This window comes from Nematolebias whitei, chromosome 15 (assembly GCF_014905685.2).
Source record: "Nematolebias whitei isolate Nwh7 chromosome 15, NemWhi1, whole genome shotgun sequence".
In the NCBI taxonomy this organism is placed as follows: domain Eukaryota; kingdom Metazoa; phylum Chordata; class Actinopteri; order Cyprinodontiformes; family Rivulidae; genus Nematolebias; species Nematolebias whitei.
In genome coordinates this window covers 15,460,008-15,482,486 of record NC_056512.1, presented here as the reverse complement: position 1 = coordinate 15,482,486, position 22,479 = coordinate 15,460,008, and the positions used below count along the sequence as shown (strand labels likewise).

General features: G+C 40.1%; 1 protein-coding gene across 1 annotated transcript in view; it reads left to right on the top strand.

Moving 5' to 3' along the window:
• syt5a (synaptotagmin Va) overlaps positions 1-22,264 on the top strand; it is a 26,212-nt gene extending 3,948 nt beyond the window's left edge. The window contains exons 2-10 of the mRNA XM_037689404.1: positions 10,360-10,517; positions 10,871-10,885; positions 13,770-13,954; positions 15,509-15,595; positions 17,574-17,741; positions 17,875-18,042; positions 18,130-18,247; positions 18,323-18,456; positions 21,758-22,264. Of these exons, the coding sequence (XP_037545332.1) occupies positions 10,367-10,517; positions 10,871-10,885; positions 13,770-13,954; positions 15,509-15,595; positions 17,574-17,741; positions 17,875-18,042; positions 18,130-18,247; positions 18,323-18,456; positions 21,758-21,967 (1,236 nt within the window). The 5' untranslated portion in view covers positions 10,360-10,366 and the 3' untranslated portion in view covers positions 21,968-22,264. The remainder of the gene's footprint in view (positions 1-10,359; positions 10,518-10,870; positions 10,886-13,769; positions 13,955-15,508; positions 15,596-17,573; positions 17,742-17,874; positions 18,043-18,129; positions 18,248-18,322; positions 18,457-21,757) is intronic.
• Positions 22,265-22,479: the final 215 nt, after the last annotated feature.

The following is a 22,479-nucleotide window of genomic DNA, read 5'->3' as shown; positions in this document are numbered from 1 at the left end:
AAGGTTCAGTTTGCAGGTTAAAGGTTCAGTTTGCAGGTTAAAGGTTCGTGGCAGGACAATAAGAAAATAACAGAACAAGAATCATTTGCTTGGAAAAGTTGCAGGAAAAATCTCTTAAATGAACACAGCAGCACAACTCATGTTTGTAAAGTTTTATCTAAAAGAAAAAGAAGACTTCAGGAACAACGTCCTTGGAACAGATGCAGTTAAAGTAGAGATGTTTACCCATAATGCACAGCAGCATGTTTGGAGACAAACAGTTGACGAATTGGGCTTGTGTTGCGTTCACAGGACTAGACATCTTACAGTCATTGAGTCGAGCACAAACTCCGTTATAGATCAAAGGATTCTAAAGTCTAATGACACCATCTGTCTGACAGCTGACGCTTAAAGCAAATTGGGTCATGATGCAGCAGAACAACGAGCCCAAACACAGCAGCTAATCTGCAACAACATGGCTGAAAAAGAAAGCATCCATTCATCCATTTTCTTTACCCACTTCTTCCTTTTTGGATCGCGGGGGGTCACTGGTGCCCATGTTCAGGAATCACTGTGTGAGAGGCAGGGGACACCTTGGACATGTCTCCAGTCCATCACAGGGACACATAGAGACAAATGAGAGACAAACCATTCACTCTCTCACTCACACCTAGAGACAATTTAGAGTTACCAATCAGTCTAACATGAATGTTTTTGGTCTGTGGGAGGAAACTGGAGTACCCGGAGAAAACCCACAAATGCACGGAGAGAACATGCAAACTGCGCCCAGAAAGGTCCTTGGACTGGGATTTGAACCAGGGACCTGCTAGCTGAGAGGCAGCAGCTTTACCTGTGCTGAGGCCCCTCCTGTTTATTTATTTATTTATTTATTCATTCATTTCATTTCAGTTAAATGAAAAAGAAGAAGTTTAGAAGAAGAAGTTTACTCTGCTAACGTATGACTGTGCAGCTATACCCATCCAGGCTGTCATATTGTAAAGTTTGCAGATGATACAGCGGTGGTGGGATGCATCAAAAATAATGATGAGTCCAGCTACAGGCAGGAGGTGGAACACCTGGAGAGCTGGTGCAGGAAGAGCCAAGACAGCTCATCAGAGACTCTACTTCCTCAGGCGGCTGAGACGAGCTGGTCTGGGAAGCTCAGTCCTCACCTCCTTCTACAGGTGTGCAGTGGAGAGCATCCTGTGCTCCAGCATCAACGTGTGGCATGGAGGCTGCACAGCTGCAGAAAGAAAAGCTTTGCAGAGAGTGGTGAAGGCTGCACAGAAGATGTTGGAATCAGTCTCCCCACCATCACAGACATCTACACCTCCAGATGCAGGAAGAGGGCCACCTGCATCATGAAGGACCCCACTCACCCAGCACACACACTTTTTGCCCCGCTCCCCTCAGGAAGGAGGTTAAGAAGCATTAAGTGTAGAACCACCAGGCTGAGCAACAGCTTCTAACTTGAGGCTGTTAGACTCATGAATCTCTAACCAGGAAAAAAATCACTGAAAATTAAAAAAAAAAAAAAGTCACTGTAATTCCACTTGATTGTTGATATGTGCTGCTGACTATACATGCTGCTGATCACATGCTGCTGATTATTTCATGTTGCTGCGTTCATTGATCCTCATCTGCTCACACAGACTCATGTTCATGCTGCTGTTATTTTTGGTGCATTGTTTATTGTACTGTTAGAGCTTAGTGTATTCTTAGTCTTGTGTATTCTTAGTTTAGTGAATGTAGTAGATTCTTAGTTCATGACTTGGATCTTACTAATGTTTTTCTTTACAATTTGTATTTTTGATGGATGTAACTGGGACCCTGTGTACATAGTTTCGTTCCACCTCATGCACCACATGTGATGAGAATGACAATAAAAATCCTTGTATCTTTGTATTTTTAAAAATGTTTTTAGTATGTTAGTAGTATTTTTCTGCATATTTGTTGTTGTTTTTCTTTTTTTTTTTTTGGAAAGTCGAGACGATTCTTCTCATCCTAAGCATTTCATTGCATTGTTGACCTTGTGTTGATTTTACACATGACAAATAAACCAAACCTAACATTGTAAAGAGGACTGGGACAAATTTCCTCCACAACAATTAATGGGTGTCAAACTCAGTTACGCAAGGGGGCTAAAATTAAAAGCAGTGCATGCCAAGGGCCAATTTCAGTCAATACATTAACCCAAGTAGGATATCCGATATCTTTTCTTTTTTACAGACTCATCAGCAGGAGCTGAACTGGTCCTGATGGACTTTCTTTCTTGCTCTTTAACAGCAAAACCAACGATAACTGAAATATATAACTTTTAATCTCGCTTCAAAAGTAGTCAGCTGTCACAGGAAACCTGCACTAAATGAAGTATGCTCAGATTTTTAATCAAAATGAGAAGCAATAAAAAATAATTTACATTTAAAACATCCTGGAGGGCCAGAAAAGGTGCTCACAGGGGCCAGATTTGGTCCGCAGACCTTAAGTTTGATTGATCAAGTCTGATTGTTGGCTGACGCACAATAATTCTATTGGTGCATATGCCAGCAAAGAAAAACATCACTTTGAATGTGGACACAAATCTGTACCAACTGAAGAAAAAAATCTGTACCTCAATGTTGTTGGATTTGAGCAACTTTCTTCAAATGTACAAAATTAAAAACATCTTCTGTTGGTTTGTTGTTTGGCACAAACTCATCCCCAGCTGAACGCAGTCTTTTACTTAATCTGTTTAGACACAATCAGTGAGCTCTTCCTCTTTAATCCTCTGCACATCCAATCCAGGTCGCCAACAAGAGTCAATGTTACGACGCTTGCTTCCTCAGTCAGATCCAATTCTGGAAATATGGTGCGTTCGAGTGTCAGTGTGAGCAGAGACAACTGTGTTGGGGAGAAATGAGGGAGAGAGCTGGGTGAAGAAGATGATGAGAGGATGGGCGGTGAAAGGCAAGGAAACCCAGAGATGCAAACTGTCCTTAATTTGTTTAATCCTCGGATTTTTGGATTACCTTTGACAATTAATCTTGTTAAACTGCAGTGCAGCCACAAAGCGCCGTTCGGTGTAGGCGGGGGTGTTTAAACGTCATGCTTTGCATGTGAGGAGCACACGGCACAGAAATCCTCCATCTATAGGGATACTTACAAAAAATTCAGTTTTTCACTTTTATTATTATTATTATTTGTTTATGGTGACAGACGTAAAAGGTAATATTACCTTTTTATTTTACTTTTTATTTCCTTTTTATTTTGTTTTCACACCTGTGCCCAGGACCAGAGTAACACTTCCCTGTACCCTGAGCAACGAGAAGGGGTTCTCTGCAGGCCAAAAGTGGGCGTTTCTGGTGAATAGGCACAAATGCAGTAGGGGCAAACGCTGATTGGCTAGCTGTATTTGCTGCTCTTTATTTAAGTTACATCAGCTCTTTTTTAAAACTGAAGGTTTCTAAGAACCAGTGTTATGTCTGCTGTCAAACACAAGAAGATTCTCTTTAGTTCTTGGTTGTAGCTGCACCTGACACATGTTGCCTTGTGTGGTCTGGGTACAATGAAATCTGAAGCATCTGAAGTGAAACCTGCTCCTATTTGTCAAAAAGTCTGGTCTCAATTAAAGATCATGAGTCCTGTAAGGAGATAATGGCCCAAAACAAAAGGTAAAAACAAAATGTTCTCTTTAGAAGTTCTTCTATGAGATCTGATCTATGAAAGGAGCTGAAACATGGAGTAGGACTGACCCTTAACATGTGAGACAGCTGAGGAAGTTAACCAGTAAACAGAAATACCTGCTCCAGTTGCAGAAATCTGACAGAACCTGACAATCACTCATCTGCAGTGACTGATTGAAAAGTTGAACAAGAAAATGTGAAGTTAAAGAAACATCCTTTGTCCCAAAACCAGTTTAAGTATCATTATTATTTTTGGCTACTTTATTTTTCTTTCTTTATGAATCGATTGTAACTATTTTCACATTTTTCAACAACCAAAATGGATTTTGTTTTTTTAATGTTATGGCTAGGTATTAAAAAAACAAACATTTAGCCCTCCCCACTACCCAGTTATGTTGCTCTTATTTTGAAATGTAACCGGAAGTTCTGTGTTAAGAGAGGCGGAAAAAGAAGTTATGGAGACGCCGCTAATGTCGAACCGGTTAACACCAGAGCCCTATAAAGAGACTCTGGTTAACACCATAGACATAATATGTCTGTGGTTAACACAAAAAAGCTTTTTTTTTGTTCAACCTTTTATCCTATCGTCCAATCAGATGGGGTTGGCCAGACACACCCATTTTGCTATCGTCCAATCAGATGTGGCCCACCAGGCACGCCCATTTCCCTATAGTCCAATCAGATATAAACCCCCGGATATGCCTCATCCAATCAGATGTGGCCCCCCAGATACGCCTTCCGAATTTGCCTGCAGCGATACCTACTTGTGGGCAACAGTCTTCAAGGGCCCCATCATCACGACCCCAGAATCACCATAATCTGGTAAAATACAGAATAAATTGCCATAATATCCAGTAAATATACTTCAAATTCTAACTATCAAGTGTATTTTTATGTATAAAACTCCAAATGCTCATAGAACTATAAATGTTATGTCCTGTTGTTGAAACAAATCATCAAGACTGAGTTCAGTTGAACACACTTTGAACATTGTATGACACCATGTGTACTTGTTTAGCAACGTGTTGGCCTTTGGTGTCAGAATCATTTGTAATGTGGTGGTGGTGGTGGTGGTGGGGGGGGGGTCTGGGGGTCCTTCCCCAGAAAATGTTGAATAACCTACACAAGTAAACACTTGACTCAGTAACTATTTTAGAGTTAATGGCACAACAAGAAGTAGCCTGACCAACAGCTCATTCAATTAATTAAAATATTATATATTCAAAGGTGACGATTTGATGCCCACATTAAAATTAAATGACTGTAACTTAGTTGACTTCAAATGCAACAAGATGATCAATGAATGTTTGAGACAAAGGATTTACTGATTATAACAAAGATTCCTTCAAGAAACCTCCCAGTATAAATCATAAAACCAGAATGATTTCTGCTCATTCTAAATTTGTTAAATGGCCTAAATCTCCTAAAGTCATGGAGAATCATTTAAAAACAATAAATAAGATATATCCTGTAGACATGTTTCTTGAAAGATTTAAATTAGATGTTGATTTGTGTGTCTTTTGTAAATCACAAGATGAATCCCTCGAGCAATTTTTATTTTCATGTCAATACAAAGTGTTTGGTCAAACATCAGAAACTGGATTAATCTCAAACTTAACATTCCTTATTTTGAAGCTGATGCCATTTTACTTTAAGTGGATAATTTAAGCTCAGCTTTCTCTGATGCCATAAATATAGTCGTACTTATAGCAAAGTAGCACATTCACTGTAAGAGGAGAGATAATAAGCCTTCCTTCCTGTTTGATGAATGATTTTAAGTCGTACTATTCTTCATTAAATATATAAAAAAACTGCAAAACTGCTAGAATCATCTCACAACAGATAAAACTTATTGTTTTAATTAAAACAACAAGCTTCTCAAGAAAAAAACTGATGAGCTTGTCAGCAGGTAAGGGGCGTTTACCTTCGGGACAAATTGAGGTCGTCGATTGGTCAGTTACTGACACGCTTTCTGAGTTGATTGACAGGTTGTGCTGTCAAGGATCTGACTTAAAAAAAAACTAAACCCTGCAGCGGCCGCGCTGGGAGGAGGCGGGCAGCCCAAATGCAGCAGAAGGGCAGCAGTCTCTCTGTGCAGCGCAGAGCTCAAGATGACCAGATATTTTGCTTGTGCCGTCACTGCCCGGGGCCCGTTAGAGGTCGTGGGGCCCTGAGCACTTGCCCAGTTGCCCATATGGTTAATCCGGCCTTGTCTGTGCCACAATAGAAATGTATTATTTGGATGACTGACTTGGATTGAATGGGATCAAAATAAAGATCAGTCAAGTAATTTACAATGCATCTATGTTAAAAATGTTGAAATATTACAAGAATCTAAAAAACGTGTAAATTGTAAATGAAAACGTTTTAAATGATTTTCATATCTATAAACACATTTATAAACCATCAGGCAGCTGAGGGGAAAGCATGACACCCTGGACTCTTACCACAGCACCTTCAGTCGTAGCCTGAGACCACCGAGGTGCTCCACAGAACAACACAGGAAGTCCTTCCTCCCTGTGGCTGTCAAACTTTTCAACTCCTCCCCCTTTTTGCACATATGACAATAAAATTAATCCTGCACTACAATAAACTAATGTTTTTGTCTGCACGTGTTTAGAACTTAATTGTTGGTATTTTTATATTCACTGTTATTTTTTGTATCTTGTGTGACTCCTTGTGTTTGTTCCTTTGTACTGAAGCTCTGGCACAACAATTTCCTGCAGAATCAATAAAGTTCTGTCTTATCTTATCTTACTTCTTGGACCTTCTTAATCCAATGGCGGCTGGTGGAGTTTTCTCCGAGGGGTCTATAACTCCAAAATAGACATATAGACAGCACCTCCAAACCTGAGGCCATGGTCCTCAGGCAGAAAAGGGTGGATTGCTCTCTTTGGCTCAAACATGAGGTTCTGCCTCAAGTTGAGGAGTTCAAATATCTCTGAGTTTTGTTCATGAGTGAGGGAAGAATGGAGCGTGTGATTGACAGATGGACTGGTGCACTGTCAGCAGTATTGCAGACTCTGTGCTGGTCCATTGTGGTAAAGAGAGCAGAGCTGTAAGGCAAAGCTCTCTGTTTACCAGTCAGTCTAGGTTCCTACCCTCACCTATGGTAAGGATACCCCCTTGGCGCCTCCCTAATGAGGTACGTCGGGCATGTCCAACTGGGAGGAGACCCCAGGAAGACCCAGGACACACTGGAGAGACTATATTTAGGCCCGAGCAGCAAAGCGCTGCGAAGGCCTATTGTAATTGCTCTGTTCAGGCCCGAGCTGCAATTTTTTCCGTCAAATGAATTGGCATTTTGGTGGCCTTAACATATCCCAAAAGTCACCAAATTTGGTGGACACATCAGGACTGGTGAAAAATAACGTATTTTAAGAGTGTGGGCAAAAATCACAACAGAAATGGCTCAAGAGCGCCACCTGGAAATTTTCAAAATACCCTCCACATCTTAGTTTGTCGTAGAAACATGAAATTTGGTACGCTTGTCCTATTCCCCAAGATGCACAGAAAACCCTCTGGCACCAACACTGTACGATAAACAGGAAGGCGGCCATTTTGAATGTCGTCCCAATTTTCACACCTTTTTGGCGGTTTACAGCCTCCTCATTTGAACGAACTCCTCCTAGGGATTTCACTCAATCGGTTTCAAACTTGGCCATTTTGGTCAAAAGGCATAGGGGACGCAAAGTTACCTAAACGGTTTGTTTCAGAGCATGCTGAAGGGGTGGGGCCAGACCTCAAAGTTTGACCTCGCCATGAAAAACGAAACGCTAATAGCTCCGACACGAAAACTGTCTGAGACATCAAACCTTCAGTAATTGATCCACATTCGGTCCCCTGCAAGACTGAATGGTCAAATCATGACATCACTTAAGCCACGCCCCCTGACAACAGGAAGTGTAACGTTTCACGTTGAACAGTCCCCATCTGACCCCTGTTACCTGATCAGCATGATACTGTGCCCAGTGAACAAAGACATGTTGGTGTAACTTGCTTTCCAACACTGACAGTTTGGGGTGGAGCATGTGGGTGTCGTGACGTGGCGAAGTAGGACGTAACGCCGTCGCCATACATTTGCCTCTAAATTCCACAGATTTGAACTCAGGTTCACCAAAATCAGTATGATCAATAATTATCCACCCATTGAACAAGAATCCATGATAATTGCCCAATAGCCTCCACAGCGCCCCCTAGAATATTTTAAAACATCAGCCCCAAACCATTTTTTTGACCAATAATTCTGAAACTCAGTGAACATCTGTATCTTCTCAGGACCTATGAAAAAGTCTCTTGGAGCCCTGGTTCAAACTCAACAGGAAGTCGGCCATTGGGTCAAAGTGTCATTTTTGGGCATTTCTAATGGCTAATTTTAATGAACGCCTCCTAGGGATTTTGAAGGATTGTCTTCAAACTTGGTTAATATGCCCTTAACACATTGGGGAGTAAAAGTTATCAAAAGTTATCAAAAGTTTTCGTTTTCATTTAGGCTAAAGGGGGCGTGGCCAGGCCTCAAAGTTGCTCTTCACGCCATAAATTTACAAACGCTATAGCTTTCACATCGAAAGACCGAAATGTACCAAACTTGGCATGAGTCATCCCTGTTGGAAACCCGACGATGCACTGTGGTCATATTTTGATGTCATAAAAGCCCCGCCCCCTCAGAACAGGAAGTCTATTTTTTCCTTGGGTTCCTCCCAGAAGAGCTGGAAGAGGTGGCTGTGGAAAAAGATGTCTGGACCTCCCTGCTCAAGCTGCTGCCCCCGCAACCTGACATCGGAACAAGTATAAAAAAAGTTGATGGATGGATAAACACATTTATTCACAGTTGAAAAATTCATAAACATATTAAGCATTTCAATTAAGTAATTGTGTAATTTTTAGGCAAAAATAATTTATTATTATTTTTTTTCATTTAGCCTTTATTTATCCAGGTAGTCTCATTGAGCCACGAGAACTCATTTTCAAGAGAGACCTGTTTAGGGAGCACATGGTGGGGGTTAAGGGCCTTGCTCATGGGCCCAGGGTGGGGCAAATGAGGGTGGGGGCAAGTATGGGTGTTTCACCTACCCCACCCACAATTTTGATGTTGTCGGGGCCGGGGCGTGAACCAGCGATCTTTGGATCACAAGCCCACCTCTGCGCCACCACTCCCCACAATAATAAAGTCATTTGAATTATATGGGAGCAACAAAAAGTGATGAGACAGGGGAAACACAGAATATTGTCTCATTCTTGTCTGATGTTGTATTTTAGCTGTTCAGCAGTTCTTCACTACAGCTTTTGATGGATATGAGCAGATGTTGTTATAAGGGTGCATTCACACCAGCCCTGTTTAGTCCGCTTTAATCGAACTCTAGCTCGTTTTCCTAGAAAGTCCGGTTCATTTGGGGAGGTGTGAACGCGCCATCGAACTCTGTCACGGAACAAAAAGGTGAACTCTGGCCCAGGCTAGGTCTCGGTCCAGTAGACGAGAACTCCAGCGCGGTTCGAGTGCAGTGTGAATGTAAACAGACCGAGCCCAGCTCCGCAGGGTAAACAAACACGCATATCTCTGACCTTATATGGAGCCGTCAGCTGCCTTGTGTGATAAACAATATTCTCCATGGTCTTCTGTCTTATCTTCTGCTCATGCTGAGTCCATTTTTGAAAAATGACAAAATATAACTCCTAAAACTGCTAAAACTTGATGCCACTTCGTTTTTATTTTTATTTACAGAAGAAGAAGAAGACGTGTCTTCAAAGGTTTTTGTGTTGTTTCTTTCAGTAGTTCTTGGTGCAGCACCCCCACAGGTGAGTGGGGGAACAGGTTGGTTCAACACGTTGACTCGACTGCACAGTGCAGTGTGAATGCAAACGCACCAGCTCAAATGTAAACAAAAGGTCATGAATATTGGTCCCGAACCGAGTCTACTGGACTATCTAGTGTGAAAACGACCTAAGAAGGCTGGCTCAGTTCTGGGGACTCCTCTAGAACCCTTGGAGATGATTGTACAAATAAGGATTCTTCATAAAATGAAGAACATTATAGACAACCCTCAGCATCCTCTTCATCAGACTGTCATACAACAACAGAGTGTCTTCAGTCAGAGGCTTCTTCAGATCCTTTGTAGGACAGACGAGAGATCCTTCCTGCCCACAGCCATCAGCATCTAGAACAACTCTTTAATGAAACCAGGATGATGAGTTACAACATTTAATTTCCCTGTGGGATTAATAAAGTAGTTTTGAATCAAATGTTTTTTTTATGGAATGCATGATATCATTCATTACTGCAAGTTGATGACTTAGAGCACAGAACATGTGTTGTGAATGACTCTCAGCCACTGCCACATTAAATGTTAGTGGAACTGGTGTTAAACTGACTGAGGTCTATTCACTTCTGTGCTTATGGTCATTTAGTTGTGGCAGTGGTCATCATAATTTGAGTTGACTTCACAAGTTGTAAATGTGCATCCAATGATTTCTTTCAGCAAGTTTTAATAAAATCAATCCAGCGATTCTTGTGATTTTTTTGTAACATACAAACAATCACAGACATGGACAAGAACATTATCGTGCACCTTGCACTTTCAATTGTGGGTAATAAAAAGTTCACGTTCAAGTAGAGTTTATTGTTATTGTTGAATCAGGTTGAATCAAGTTGAAACAAGTTGAATCAGGTCCATCTTGACGTTTTTCCATCACTGAACAACTGTTGCCCGTTGTCCCTCAGACCAACAATGCGGTTGGACAACATGGTGAAGATGCGACTCCGGAGGGCGGCAGAAGAAGAGGAACCCCGCCCACCTGCCCCACCCCCATCCCATCACTCCAACCACCAGTTTACCAGCATGAAGAACAAGTTCTTCAACGAGCTCACACACCTGCCAAGTAAGCTCACAGCATTGTATTGTACAGTACCGTTTATAAGGAGTAAGACTGTACTACGTTTCTGCTGATACAGTGACTGTAATATTGACATTTCCAGCAAACATTTAGCTCTTTCAGTCTATTAAATAGAAACACATTCGATTTGAAACATTTTAAAACAGTTTGAATAGATGAAAAATTCTACATAGACAAAATAAACAACACATTTTTGGTATAAATTGTGCTTTATTGTCTTTGCTTCTCATCATTTAACCCTCCCTGAGTTTCACAGTTTGCACTGATTTGCAGTTTCATTTTTTCCCCCGTCTTCTCTCGTTTCCTCCCTCCTGTGACATCCTGCCCTGCACACCCAGATCATAAACTCAAGAGTAAGTCCATCTCATGTCTCAGACCAAACCATGTATCCTGTGTTGCAGTTTGCTTTGTTGTCCTTTGACTGCTGGAAAGAAGGTGTTTTATTAATCTAAAAACATTAAAAGCTTATGCAAGCAAGCTAACTTAGATAGTCTTTTTATAAAAAAGCATTTTCTCTGAGAGATATTACGAGCCTAAAGTTTCCTAAGGGACCACCATGTGTGTCAGTTTGTGCTCAGCTGCTTTCATGACCACAGGTGTAGCCTGAGGTAGTATCTCACTGTGATTGTTGGAGACTGGTTTTCAGCACAAACTCGATTCACTGTTGTGAAAAGAAAAGTTTCAGTTGTTTCTCTGAATTATGAGTGTTTGTGACCAGTGAGCCGCGCAGACGCATTTTGATTGGCCAACATTTAGAAATCACTGCCTTTGTATGTGTGCACAGCCTGCAAAACTGTTTTGCAGGCTGTGCACATAATTTTGTGGCCCACTTCCTCCCATGCTGTCCATACGTATACCCACATTGTACCATGGCAGCCACCACTATAGATGTATAGATTTGGAGTACATGTTTAAAGTCAAGATATGCAGAGTTGGACCAGTTTTATTATTTAGGCTTAGGCTTGTTCTTCCATTTCAGCTACATTTCAGCATGTTTTAGCTAATTTTAGCTGTTTTCAGCAAGTTCTTCAGCAATAAGCATTCACACTAAATTTTCACAGGACGTGCAATTTCTCTAGTTGAATTTGCAAATGTGCTACATATTACCAGGTCATGCCATTTGGTTAAATAATAAAAATCTGGAGCACAAAGTTCTTCAGGGTCAATGACAGAATTATATGAACATTACGATCAAAAGTTTGTTAACCCGTTAGCCACTTCGTAAATTTAACTTCCTGTCATACAAGTGTGTTCTTTCTCTGAAATTCACATTAAACTGTAACATTTTTATCCCATTTGTGGCAAGTTGCTGAGGGGAAAACAAATAGAAACGTCACGTGTCATCAAAATAAGGCGTTCTACAAAAATACATGGCAAATAACACGATTTAGGAGTAAAGACATTGATTTTAAAAAATATCAATAAAAACTGAAACAAATGAAGGTTTGTCTTTACCACTGAAAGAAAACCAATAAGTCACACTTACTTATCCAACAAACTGCCCCAATTATGCTCGTCCTCAGAAATTACGATGCCAGTGAATGCTTTTTTAGTATTTTAAAGTTGAATACTTTAAATTCAGTTCAGTTTTATTTATAAAGCATCAAAATACAGGCGTTGCTCTCTTGAGACGTGTTGCATGTTGCAGTACATTCTTTTAAAAAGATGTTCAAAATTCAAGTGACACAGCTGAACGACTTTGCAATACAAGCAAAATAATTGAGAACCCTGTGAACGTTGCAAGACGACACAAATGCTTTTTACCAACTAGTCAAAGCCCAGTAATACTGGGACAGATACTGTCTTCATGCATGAGAGCAGTATGACTAGTCCTGCATCAATTTTTTGATGACCAAGTCTGATCTGTGTGCACTGATTCCATGCTACCCTCTGTACATGCTATACATATACGTATTCGCACTACATTGAGCAACCATCATAAGTTGACTGGAAGTTTTGTGCATCATCAAACTCATCATGAACCATGAATCACACAATCACGTGCATTGGGGAGTCCACTGTGTTCTTACTATGTGCCTGAAGTCTTCGTTAAGACCCAGTAAAAACCGCCTGGCTGATTTTAAAAGCTGTAACAGGGTCATCATTGAGTGTGAAGGTGCCCCAACAAAGTTTGCTTAAACTGATTTAACAAATGCGCAACAACCCATAGAAGGAAAAAGATTCAATTTCATATCTGAATAAAACTGTCAGCTCAGTGGCTGCATATAAAAAAAAAACTTCAGTCCTTTGAGCTGAACCTTCTAAATTACATTGGAAACAAGTTCTGCTTTAACATTTGGTAAATAGTACTGTACACAAATTTTGACATTAAATGCTTGGAATGACATTAATCTTTGACACATTAAGCCTCAAAAGAAATTTCAAAAGATGGGACCAATTTTATTTTAGAAAATATACATTAAATTCCATTTGGCATTAAGAACGTCTTCAAAGTGTCAAAATCTCAGGTTATTTACACAACAACATATGATTATTTTTTTCAAAACTAATATATTTTGCTGTGTTTTTACCTCTCATCCACATACAAACTGAATTTTGGTTTAAAAAAAGAGCATATATTGAAGTTTTTTACAATTTGCCTTTACACTTGTATTGTTATAGTCAATTCAATCCTTATTCAATGCAATTCAATTCAATTCAGTTTATTTCTATAGCACCAAGTCACAACAGAAGTCATTTCAGGGCACTGAACAGAAACATTCACATATATTATGAATGCCAGTTAGAAAAGTTTTCAATTTAAAAAAGGAAGGAAGAAATATTATCTATTCGTCTGTAAAACTGTAGGAATGTGAAAGGAAAATGTAAATGGTATGAAAGACAAAACAAAAATAAAAAAAAATGAAAGAATCTTTAGCTTAGCTAAAAATATTCTGTTGATTTATGGCTAATGAGTATCTTTTTTGTGCAAAATGGGTATTTCACCATTTTTAGAATAATTTGGACAAAGTTTTTATAGAGAAATATAAAACCCATTCAAAAATATCCCAAGTAATGTAGATAGAACGTTAAGCATTATAGTGATTGAATCATCCAATTATTGTTCTTCATGTCTTTACCGCAAAGGTTTAAGACTTTAAGCTGGTTTAAATTCTAAATATTTACTTAAATAAGAACGAGCAACCAAAAGCAACGAACACTGACACCCAGAATGAGTCACAGGTGTCAAGTAAAGCATGGCCAACCTGCCATTCACCCTTTTCTCCTTTTCTCCAGTGCCCATGTGGGCTGTGGGAGCCATTGTCGTTGTGGTTCTGGCTCTCGTCGCTTGTCTGGGATTTTGCATCTACAGAAAATGTTTCAACAAGGGCAAAAAGGCCAAGAAGGCCCGTGAAAGGACAGGAGGAGGACGGGGCCGCAGAAAAAAGGAGAAGGATGGAGAGGAAACAGAGGAGAAAAAGGTAAGATAAGAGATGAAAGTGTTCTGATGATTTAGACATGAGCTGCTTGGTGATTCTGAAAAGCTTTAATTTGAAGAGCTTGTACTGTCGTCTTTAAATTGTTTAGTATAAATATTGCCTGACGCAGAAAGGAAAAGGCAGAACAACAATGCGTTGCCCGTGTTCATTTATGTGTCTGTCATGCAAGATCTTGAACCACTGGATGAATTTTAATGAAACTTGCAGGAAATTATCCTTCTCAAAAACCAGTTACCTTTTGAAGCCAACCCAAGTGGTTGAAAGCAAATCATTGGTCAGCCAACCGATCTAAGAAAACACAATATGTGTCTTTTATGTATACATATATATATATATATATATATATATATATATATATATGTATATATATATATATATATATATATATTCAATTCCAGATAGAGAAGATTCCAGAATCTGGCAGAGATCCAGAAAGAGTGGAATGAGGCCGGAGTCACAGCTACAAAAACCACCACATTCAGACACATCCGGGAGATGGGCTACAACTGTCGGGTTCCTCGGTCCTCTTTTCCGATGAAAGTAACGTGCGCCTTTCATTCGGAAATCAAGGTCCAAGGGTTTGGAGGAAGAAGGATGAGGAACAGAACCCATACTGCTTGAGAGCCAAAGAGGGCCAAAGAGGAAATATCCAAGGTGGAGAAACTGCTAGGCCACAGGATTTAAATACCATAACCTCAGTCTTTTTTTCATTAAAATGGAGGAAATTAAGTGCCATCCATCCTCTAATGCCATCAAGATAGTCCAGGAGAGACTGAGTAGAGCCATTATGTTTCAAAGTGAAGTAGACTTGACAGTCATCTGCATATAAATGAAACTGCACACCATGCTCTCTGAAAATAGAACCCAGTGGCAGAAGATATAGAGAAAACAGGAGGACCAAGAATAGAGCCCTGGGGTACCCCCCAGGGGAAGGCAGCAGAAGCAGAGGTAAAATTATCCATCATCACACTGAAACTTCTATCAAAAGATAAGACCTAAACCACTGCAGAGCTGAATCAGTGATGCCCACCCACTGCTCCAGTCTGGAGATGAGAATGTCATGGTCGACTGTGTCGAAAGCAACTGTTAAATCTAAAAGCACAAGTAAAACACAGTTTCCAGAATCCAGTGCAAAAAATATGTTATTGAAAACCCTTAAAAGAGCAGATTCAGTGCTGTGGTACATTTTAAAACCAGACTGGAAGACCTCCAAAATTTTAAATTAATCCAAAATGGCCTTCAGCTGGGTGTAAACAACTTTTTCCAAAATTTTGGCTATAAAGGGTAACTTGGAAATTTTACAATTCCATTACAGTACTGTACAGTATAACTATTTAATCACAGCTTCATATTATATCTGAGTTGTGATTTAATGTACAAGAAACAGCTAAACATTGAAATGCATGCTGATTTCTATTTTCTCTTGCCTTTTTTTCAGATGTTTCTTTTGAATTTGGTTGCTATTTGAAAAGTTTAGATGATCACAGGTGCATGAAATACAAAATGTCTGAGCAAAACATTTTCTACATCTTTTAGGACGGAGAAGAAGGGAAGGAGGAGGAGGAGAAGGAGAACTTTGGAAAACTGGAGTACACATTGGACTACAACTTCACTGATAATCAGGTACTTGATGCTAACACTCCTGCACTGGCCTTCTAATTAATTATTCAACGTCAGGCCACAGTCTAAAGCAATGCAGATGATCTGCTTTATTCTATTTGTCATTGTTTCCTCTTTTGAGTTGGGGCTTAGGTCTTGCTAAGTGTTGGTGTTAATTGTCGGTACATCAAGATGTGGACAGTTGTCACTAATTTTGACAAAATCTAATGATGAAAGAGAAGGAAGAGAAAGCGTTGCTCCAATACATTGTATATAAGTTTTCCCATGTTTAAAACTAATCACGTCTTTTACAGTCTCATATTTACTTTGCTTTCACTCCTAATTTCTCTTTTGTATCTCACTCTTGAAAACAAATTATTTGAATGTATAAGGACACGTGTAAGATTAGAGTTAACATATACCCAGGCCCTTTTCCCACTGAAAAACCTCCATGCTGTGCTGTCTACAACCTGCATGACCTATCTGAATGTGGCTGGATCATGGTAAATTTGGAAAACCTCCTTCAGTGTTAAGACAATTGTAATTGCTTCTACTTTTCCATGTGTTGTTCCTGTTGTTTACCTGAAAAGCTAGATGTTGTTGTTGTTGTTCTAGATGTTGTATACCTTGAGAAGCTTTCTTGGGACATTACCATGCTTTAGATGTCAGCAACACAATCCCACAATTATACTATTCCATAAATTCATGATTGCACCACAACCTGGGCTCTTCCCCTGGCACCAAGGCTGTAACTACAGATGTTTTTGTAACACTAATACAGTACTACTCCCATGGGTGCCATTGTTGGAGAAAAATATTCTCGCTTTATCCTACTTACTCAAAAGGAGCCACACTCAACAGCAGGATAAGGTTTTTAACTGGTATTTTACTTGCAAGGACAGATTTTCAGGACAGGTTACACAGATATAGAGGAAGTACACATGAAGACCAGTCACAAGAATGTGCCACAGTGTGTACAGCTTGTTTTTATACTCTTATCAGTTCAGCCGAGCTCATAGACTCCGAGTCGTACTTGACGCGACAGCTGCATGCTGTAATCTCACTCATCTCCTCGTCCCGCTCTCCCTGCTAACCCAAACATATGGTTCATGGGCAGAGTTAACATTAGCAGCCATAGTAGTTAAAAACATCAATAAACTTTGACCAAAAGTTCCCTAATAGCCATCTTTACAAGATTGTTTACATGACCTTCTAATGAGCACAGTGAAGTCTCAGGCATGTGATCAGTTTTTCTCAACTCCTATTGTCCAAGCCAACTGGTGCTAACTGGCCCCACATGATGAATATGCTGCCACCATGCTCCTCCAGAACCTCAAACTTCTTCAACTTCAATGATACACCCCTGAATATCTCACCAGGACTTTGAAAAGACCATCCATGTTCTGGAATATGTTTTTCATTGTTGGTATTAGGTTTAGATTAGATGTGAAAACTTTATAGTGAGAAACCATCCTTTCCCTAATCCATTTCCTGACACTTTCCAAGACTGGGTCACGGGGACAATCAGAGATCTCCAGACGTTCCTGCCCTCAGCTACTTTCTTTACTTCATCTAAAAGGGATTCAGATGCATTCCTAGGACAACTGAGACATACATAATACTATTCCCAGTGAGTCCTGGTTTTGTACCAAGATTTTCTTAGGGGTATGTTCATAAGACCTCTCAAGGAAGACTTCCAAATAGAATACTTGATGCCCACACATTTTAAACTGGTCCCTTTGAAACTAACTCAAAATTGGGTTAATAACTGTACTGATTACGGTTTTCTTCATGTGATGTGAACACTTTTCTATATAAAACAATAATTTGGTAGACATTATCTTTTCATAATTTCTAATCATGATTATTGCAGTGCTATGTTTTGAAAAATCGGACAAGCATTCATGTATTCATTCCACGTTTTCTGTTGAAACCAGGTTTCATACGAATGTGTCGAACTCCGCAGTTTCCCTCATCTTCTGCTCTCTTCCTCCTCCTCCAGCTGATAGTGGGCATCCTCCAAGCTCAGGACCTTGCAGCTATGGACATGGGTGGGACCTCGGACCCTTACGTCAAAGTGTACATGCTGCCAGACAAGAAAAAAAAGTTTGAGACCAAAGTCCAGCGAAAGAACCTGTGTCCTGTCTTCAATGAGACTTTCACCTTTAAGGTATTTATGCTAATACCGTTTAACACATTATCAAATCCATTCTTGTGCATTTTAATTAAATCTACCAAAGATGCGATGAAATGAAATTCAAAGTGAGTTTTTTTAATTTGTATTTTTTTCCTTTTTTCTTCAGATACCTTATAACGAGTTGGGTGGACAGACATTGGTACTGCAAGTTTTTGACTTTGATCGTTTCGGTAAACATGATGTAATTGGTGAAATAAAGATTCCAATGAACACTATAGACCTTGGACAACCAATACATGAGTGGAAAGATCTAGTCGGGGGAGAAAAAGAGGAGGTATGTTTATTTTTATCTTCCAAGGAATATGGTCAGCCATTACCTCCATGAAGCACATAACAATGGTCAATGTTTTATTCCTGACAGCAAGAAAAGCTGGGTGATGTCTGCATTTCCCTCCGTTATGTCCCCACCGCTGGTAAACTAACAGTTAACATCATGGAAGCCAAGAATCTGAAGAAGATGGATGTTGGAGGACTCTCAGGTATGTGTCTCTGCAAACGTACCAGTGACAGAGCTCTGTATTGAGTAGCTCTGTTGACTCGTATCTGCCTTTTAGATCCTTTTGTCAAGGTGGTGCTGCAGCACAACGGCAAGAGAATCAAGAAAAAGAAGACGTCAGTCAAGCAAAATACTCTAAATCCTTACTTCAATGAGAGTTTCAGCTTTGAGATACCGTTCTCACAGATCCAGGTTTGTACACGGTTAAAGTTTTCAAGTTTCCTTTTTATACATTGACTGTGGGCATAAACTTTCTATATAAACTAATCTTTTCTATGGGAAGTAAACCTTTTTCCTTAACTTTGCATTTAAATGTGTTTAAAACTTTTACTTTATTGGTAAGCTTAAAACAATTAAAAGTTAACAATTAACAATTAAGAGAGATGTTTTGGTTGAATTGGCGTCAAGTTGATTTTAGCTGACAATGGGAAACCATGGTCTATAAAGACCCCGACTTTCAGTTCAGCGAGCTAATTCTGTTTAATGAACACTAAATTTTCAATACAAAATTTTCCTGTCTTCTCTACTTTGGATATTTTAAAACAATATTTTATTTTCTCAGTTGAGATGGAAAAGTATGTCCAAACAATTTTAACCAAAAAAAAAAAAAAAAAAAAATAATAATAATAAATGGAAATACCCATCCACATCCATCCTCTTTACCCGCTTCTTCCTTTATGAGTTGTGGGGGTCACCGGTGCCCATGTCCTTCAACCACCGTGCAAGAGGCAGGGGACACCATGGACAGGTCGCAAGTCCATACCATTCCAGAAAATAGTGACATTGTCCACATTAACTACATCAAAATGTAATAAAAGAACATTCTAAATTATATAATTCCTCAAAAGCTATGTATGTTGAGTTCACTCAGATACAATAAAAAAACTGAGTCCATCCATCCATTATCTTTTACCCGCTTCTTCCATTTTGGGTCACGGGTGTTAGGATTTGTGGTTAGCAGCGAACCCAGAGTGCAGAACAGGGACTCAACTCGGCAGATATACAAAAAATATGATTTAATGATAAATAAAAAGTACAAAATAAATATGCTGACGGGGCAGCAAAACTTACATAAACAAGGAGGGAGGCACGGGGAACTCAGGAGACACGGGGAACTCAGGAGACACGGGGAACTCGAGGAACCAGGAAGACAGAGAGACTCAGGAGACTCAAAGAAGCACACCCAACGAAGACGACCCGACAAAGGACAAGACAGAATAGGGTGACTTAAATACAAGGAGAAGACGAGACATGATGACAAACAGCTGGGACGAGACACAGGTGGCAATAATGGAAACTAACGAGGAGCACGAGGGAAACAGACAACACCGGGCCACAGAAAACTAACATCCTTACAACGGGGGCCGCCGGTGCCCATGTCCAGCAATCACTGTGCGAGGGGCGGGGTACACCCTGGACGGGTCTCCAGTCCATCACAGGGACACATAGAGACAAACGAGACAAACAACCATTCACTCTTTCACTCACACTAGAGACAATTTAGAGTTACCAATCAGTCTAACATGCATGTTTTTGGTCTGTGGGAGGAAACTGGAGTACCTGGAGAAAACCCCCGCATGCACGGAGAGAACATGCAAACTCCACCCTGAAAGGCCCCTGGACTGGGATTTGAACCAGGAACCTGCTCGCCGAGAGGCAGCAGGTCTATCGGTTGTGCCACCGTGCTGCCCAATCTTTAACTTCATCCATCCATCCATTTTCTTTACCCGCTTATTCCATTTTGGGTCACGGGGGTCGCTGGTGCCCATGTCCAGCAATCACTGTGCGAGGGGCGGGGCACACCCTGGACGGGTCGCAAGTCCATTACAGGGACACAGAGACAAACGAGACAAACAAACATTCACTCTCTCACTCAAACCTAGGGACAATTTAGAGTTACCAATCAGCCTAACATGCATGTTTTTGGACTGTGGGAGGAAACCGGAGTACCCGGAGAAAACCCACGCATGCACGGAGAGAACATGCAAACTCCACCCAGAAAGGCCCCTGGACCGGGGTTTGAACCAGAGACCTGCTCGCTGAGAGGCAGCAGCTCTACCAGTTGCGCCACCGTGCTGCCAATCTTTAACTTGAGAAGTGTTATTTAAATCAAAATTGTTCTCATCGAACAAACACGTGTTAAACAATAGTCGCATAACATTTCAGATTTTAAAAAGATCTGTAGTGTAGATAAGGTCCCAATTTTCCATTAGAAAAAAAAAAGTTAAAGCTCATTAGACATTAGTATATGATAGAGACATTCCATTTTGGTTGGTGAATTCCATGTTTTTGTTTTTTATTTGACATGTACATGTACATGTACATGTACAGAACCAAAGACAGCTCAAACCTGATATGTTATTTTGCCATAGTGAGAAATCCATTGACTCACTGTATTGTCATGCATCGTAGCAGCAGTACCGTGTTGTAAGCTGAGAAGCTAGCCTTGCTATGACAGATATCTACAGTATGTGGTGGATAACTAATCCAATGTTATTTTGTGCTCTGAGTGATGCAATGTTCCCTTTATTAAAATGTCCTCTTGCTGGTGTTAACTGTTGTGTGCTGTTCGTTTATGCAGGAAGTTCAGTTTTTATGCTTGTATGTGTTAGTGTTCAGCACTTTGACCAACGGTGTTGTTTTAAAGTGCTTTATAAATAAAGTTGTATTGTATCGTATTGTATTTTTCGAAAACGTAAACCTGCTGTGCTTTGCTTTCAGTGCTTGTTGACAAATATTTAAATGCTAGCATGCTAAGCTAAACTACAAAAAAAAAAAAAAAAACATAAAAAGGGAGATTTTAGCAATATTAAATTTTCAACATATTAAACAACCAGAAGTCTTTGAAGATACTTTTACCATTTTAATAATCTCATGATCATTCTTGGCTGATTCGATGGACTTTCTTTACTTGTGCTACAATATTTACTAAAGCTGCGTGTAAAGATGTCCAAAATAACATTTTTTTAGGATGCCACAATTTTTATGTCATTTTTACAAAAAACTTTAATGTTTTAATTGATTTAGTTGTAGGAAGTGGTGGCACGGCGGCTCAGCTGGTAAAGCTGTCGCCTGTCAGCGAGAAGGTCGTGGGCTCAAATCCTGGCCAGGGACCTTTCTGGGTGGAGTTTGCATGCTCTCTCCGTGCATGCATGGGTTTTCTCCGGGTACTCCGGTTTTTATCCCACAGACCAAAAACATGCATGTTAGGCTGATTGGTAACTCTAAATTGTCTCTAGGTGTGAGTGAGAGAGTGAATGGTTGTTTGTCTCGTTTGTCTCTATGTGTCCCTATGATGGACTTGTCCAGGGTGTCCCCGCTCTCGCACAGTGATAGTTGGACATGGGCACCAGTAACCCTGTGACCCAGAAAGGAAGAAGTGGGTAAAAGATAATGGATGAATAGTAGTAGAAAACATAATGCTATGGAAACCAAATGTATCTGTTAACTGAAGAACAAATACATTTGACACTTCTCTTGTCTTCACACACAGAAAGTCCAGTTGCTGATCACCGTGTACGACTACGACAAACTGGGCAGCAACGATCCCATCGGAAAGTGCTGGATCGGATACGGCGCTTCAGGTGTTGGGCTGCGCCACTGGTCGGACATGCTGGCTAATCCTAGACGGCCCGTGGCCCAGTGGCACACGCTGCAGCCTGAGGAGGAGGTGGACGCCGCTCTAAAGGCTCCCATCCGCTAACACGCTCCCAAACACAGAGAGCACATAACAGATCATGTGCATGGAAAGGTTCTGTTTTCATTACGAAATATAAAGAATCATTTTTAAATTGAACAACTTGAACAGTCATTTTTAGTGTTCTTTGGATTTATGATGTCATCGTTTCAGTCATTTGTTCCTTTAGTAATAATTCACTTTTACATCTCTTTGTAAAAATCTTTGCACTGGTACATAACATACACGTGCACTAACACAGGTGCACACCACTACTACATTACAGCTTAAATGGCCCACAAAGTATCATCAAAATGACACTTTGACAATTTAAAATAGCATATTCAGATACTCCCATAATGTTGTTATGTCAGACATTATAATCTTTATATTGTTAATCTGCTCCTCTACCTTTGTAAATTATGACCTGATTGTTGCATCTACTTGTAAATTAACTAGTACAATTACTGTATTTAGACTTTTTTTGTATTACTGTGATGTGACTGGAACAAATGACCCTATGTTTTAGTGTGTTTGAC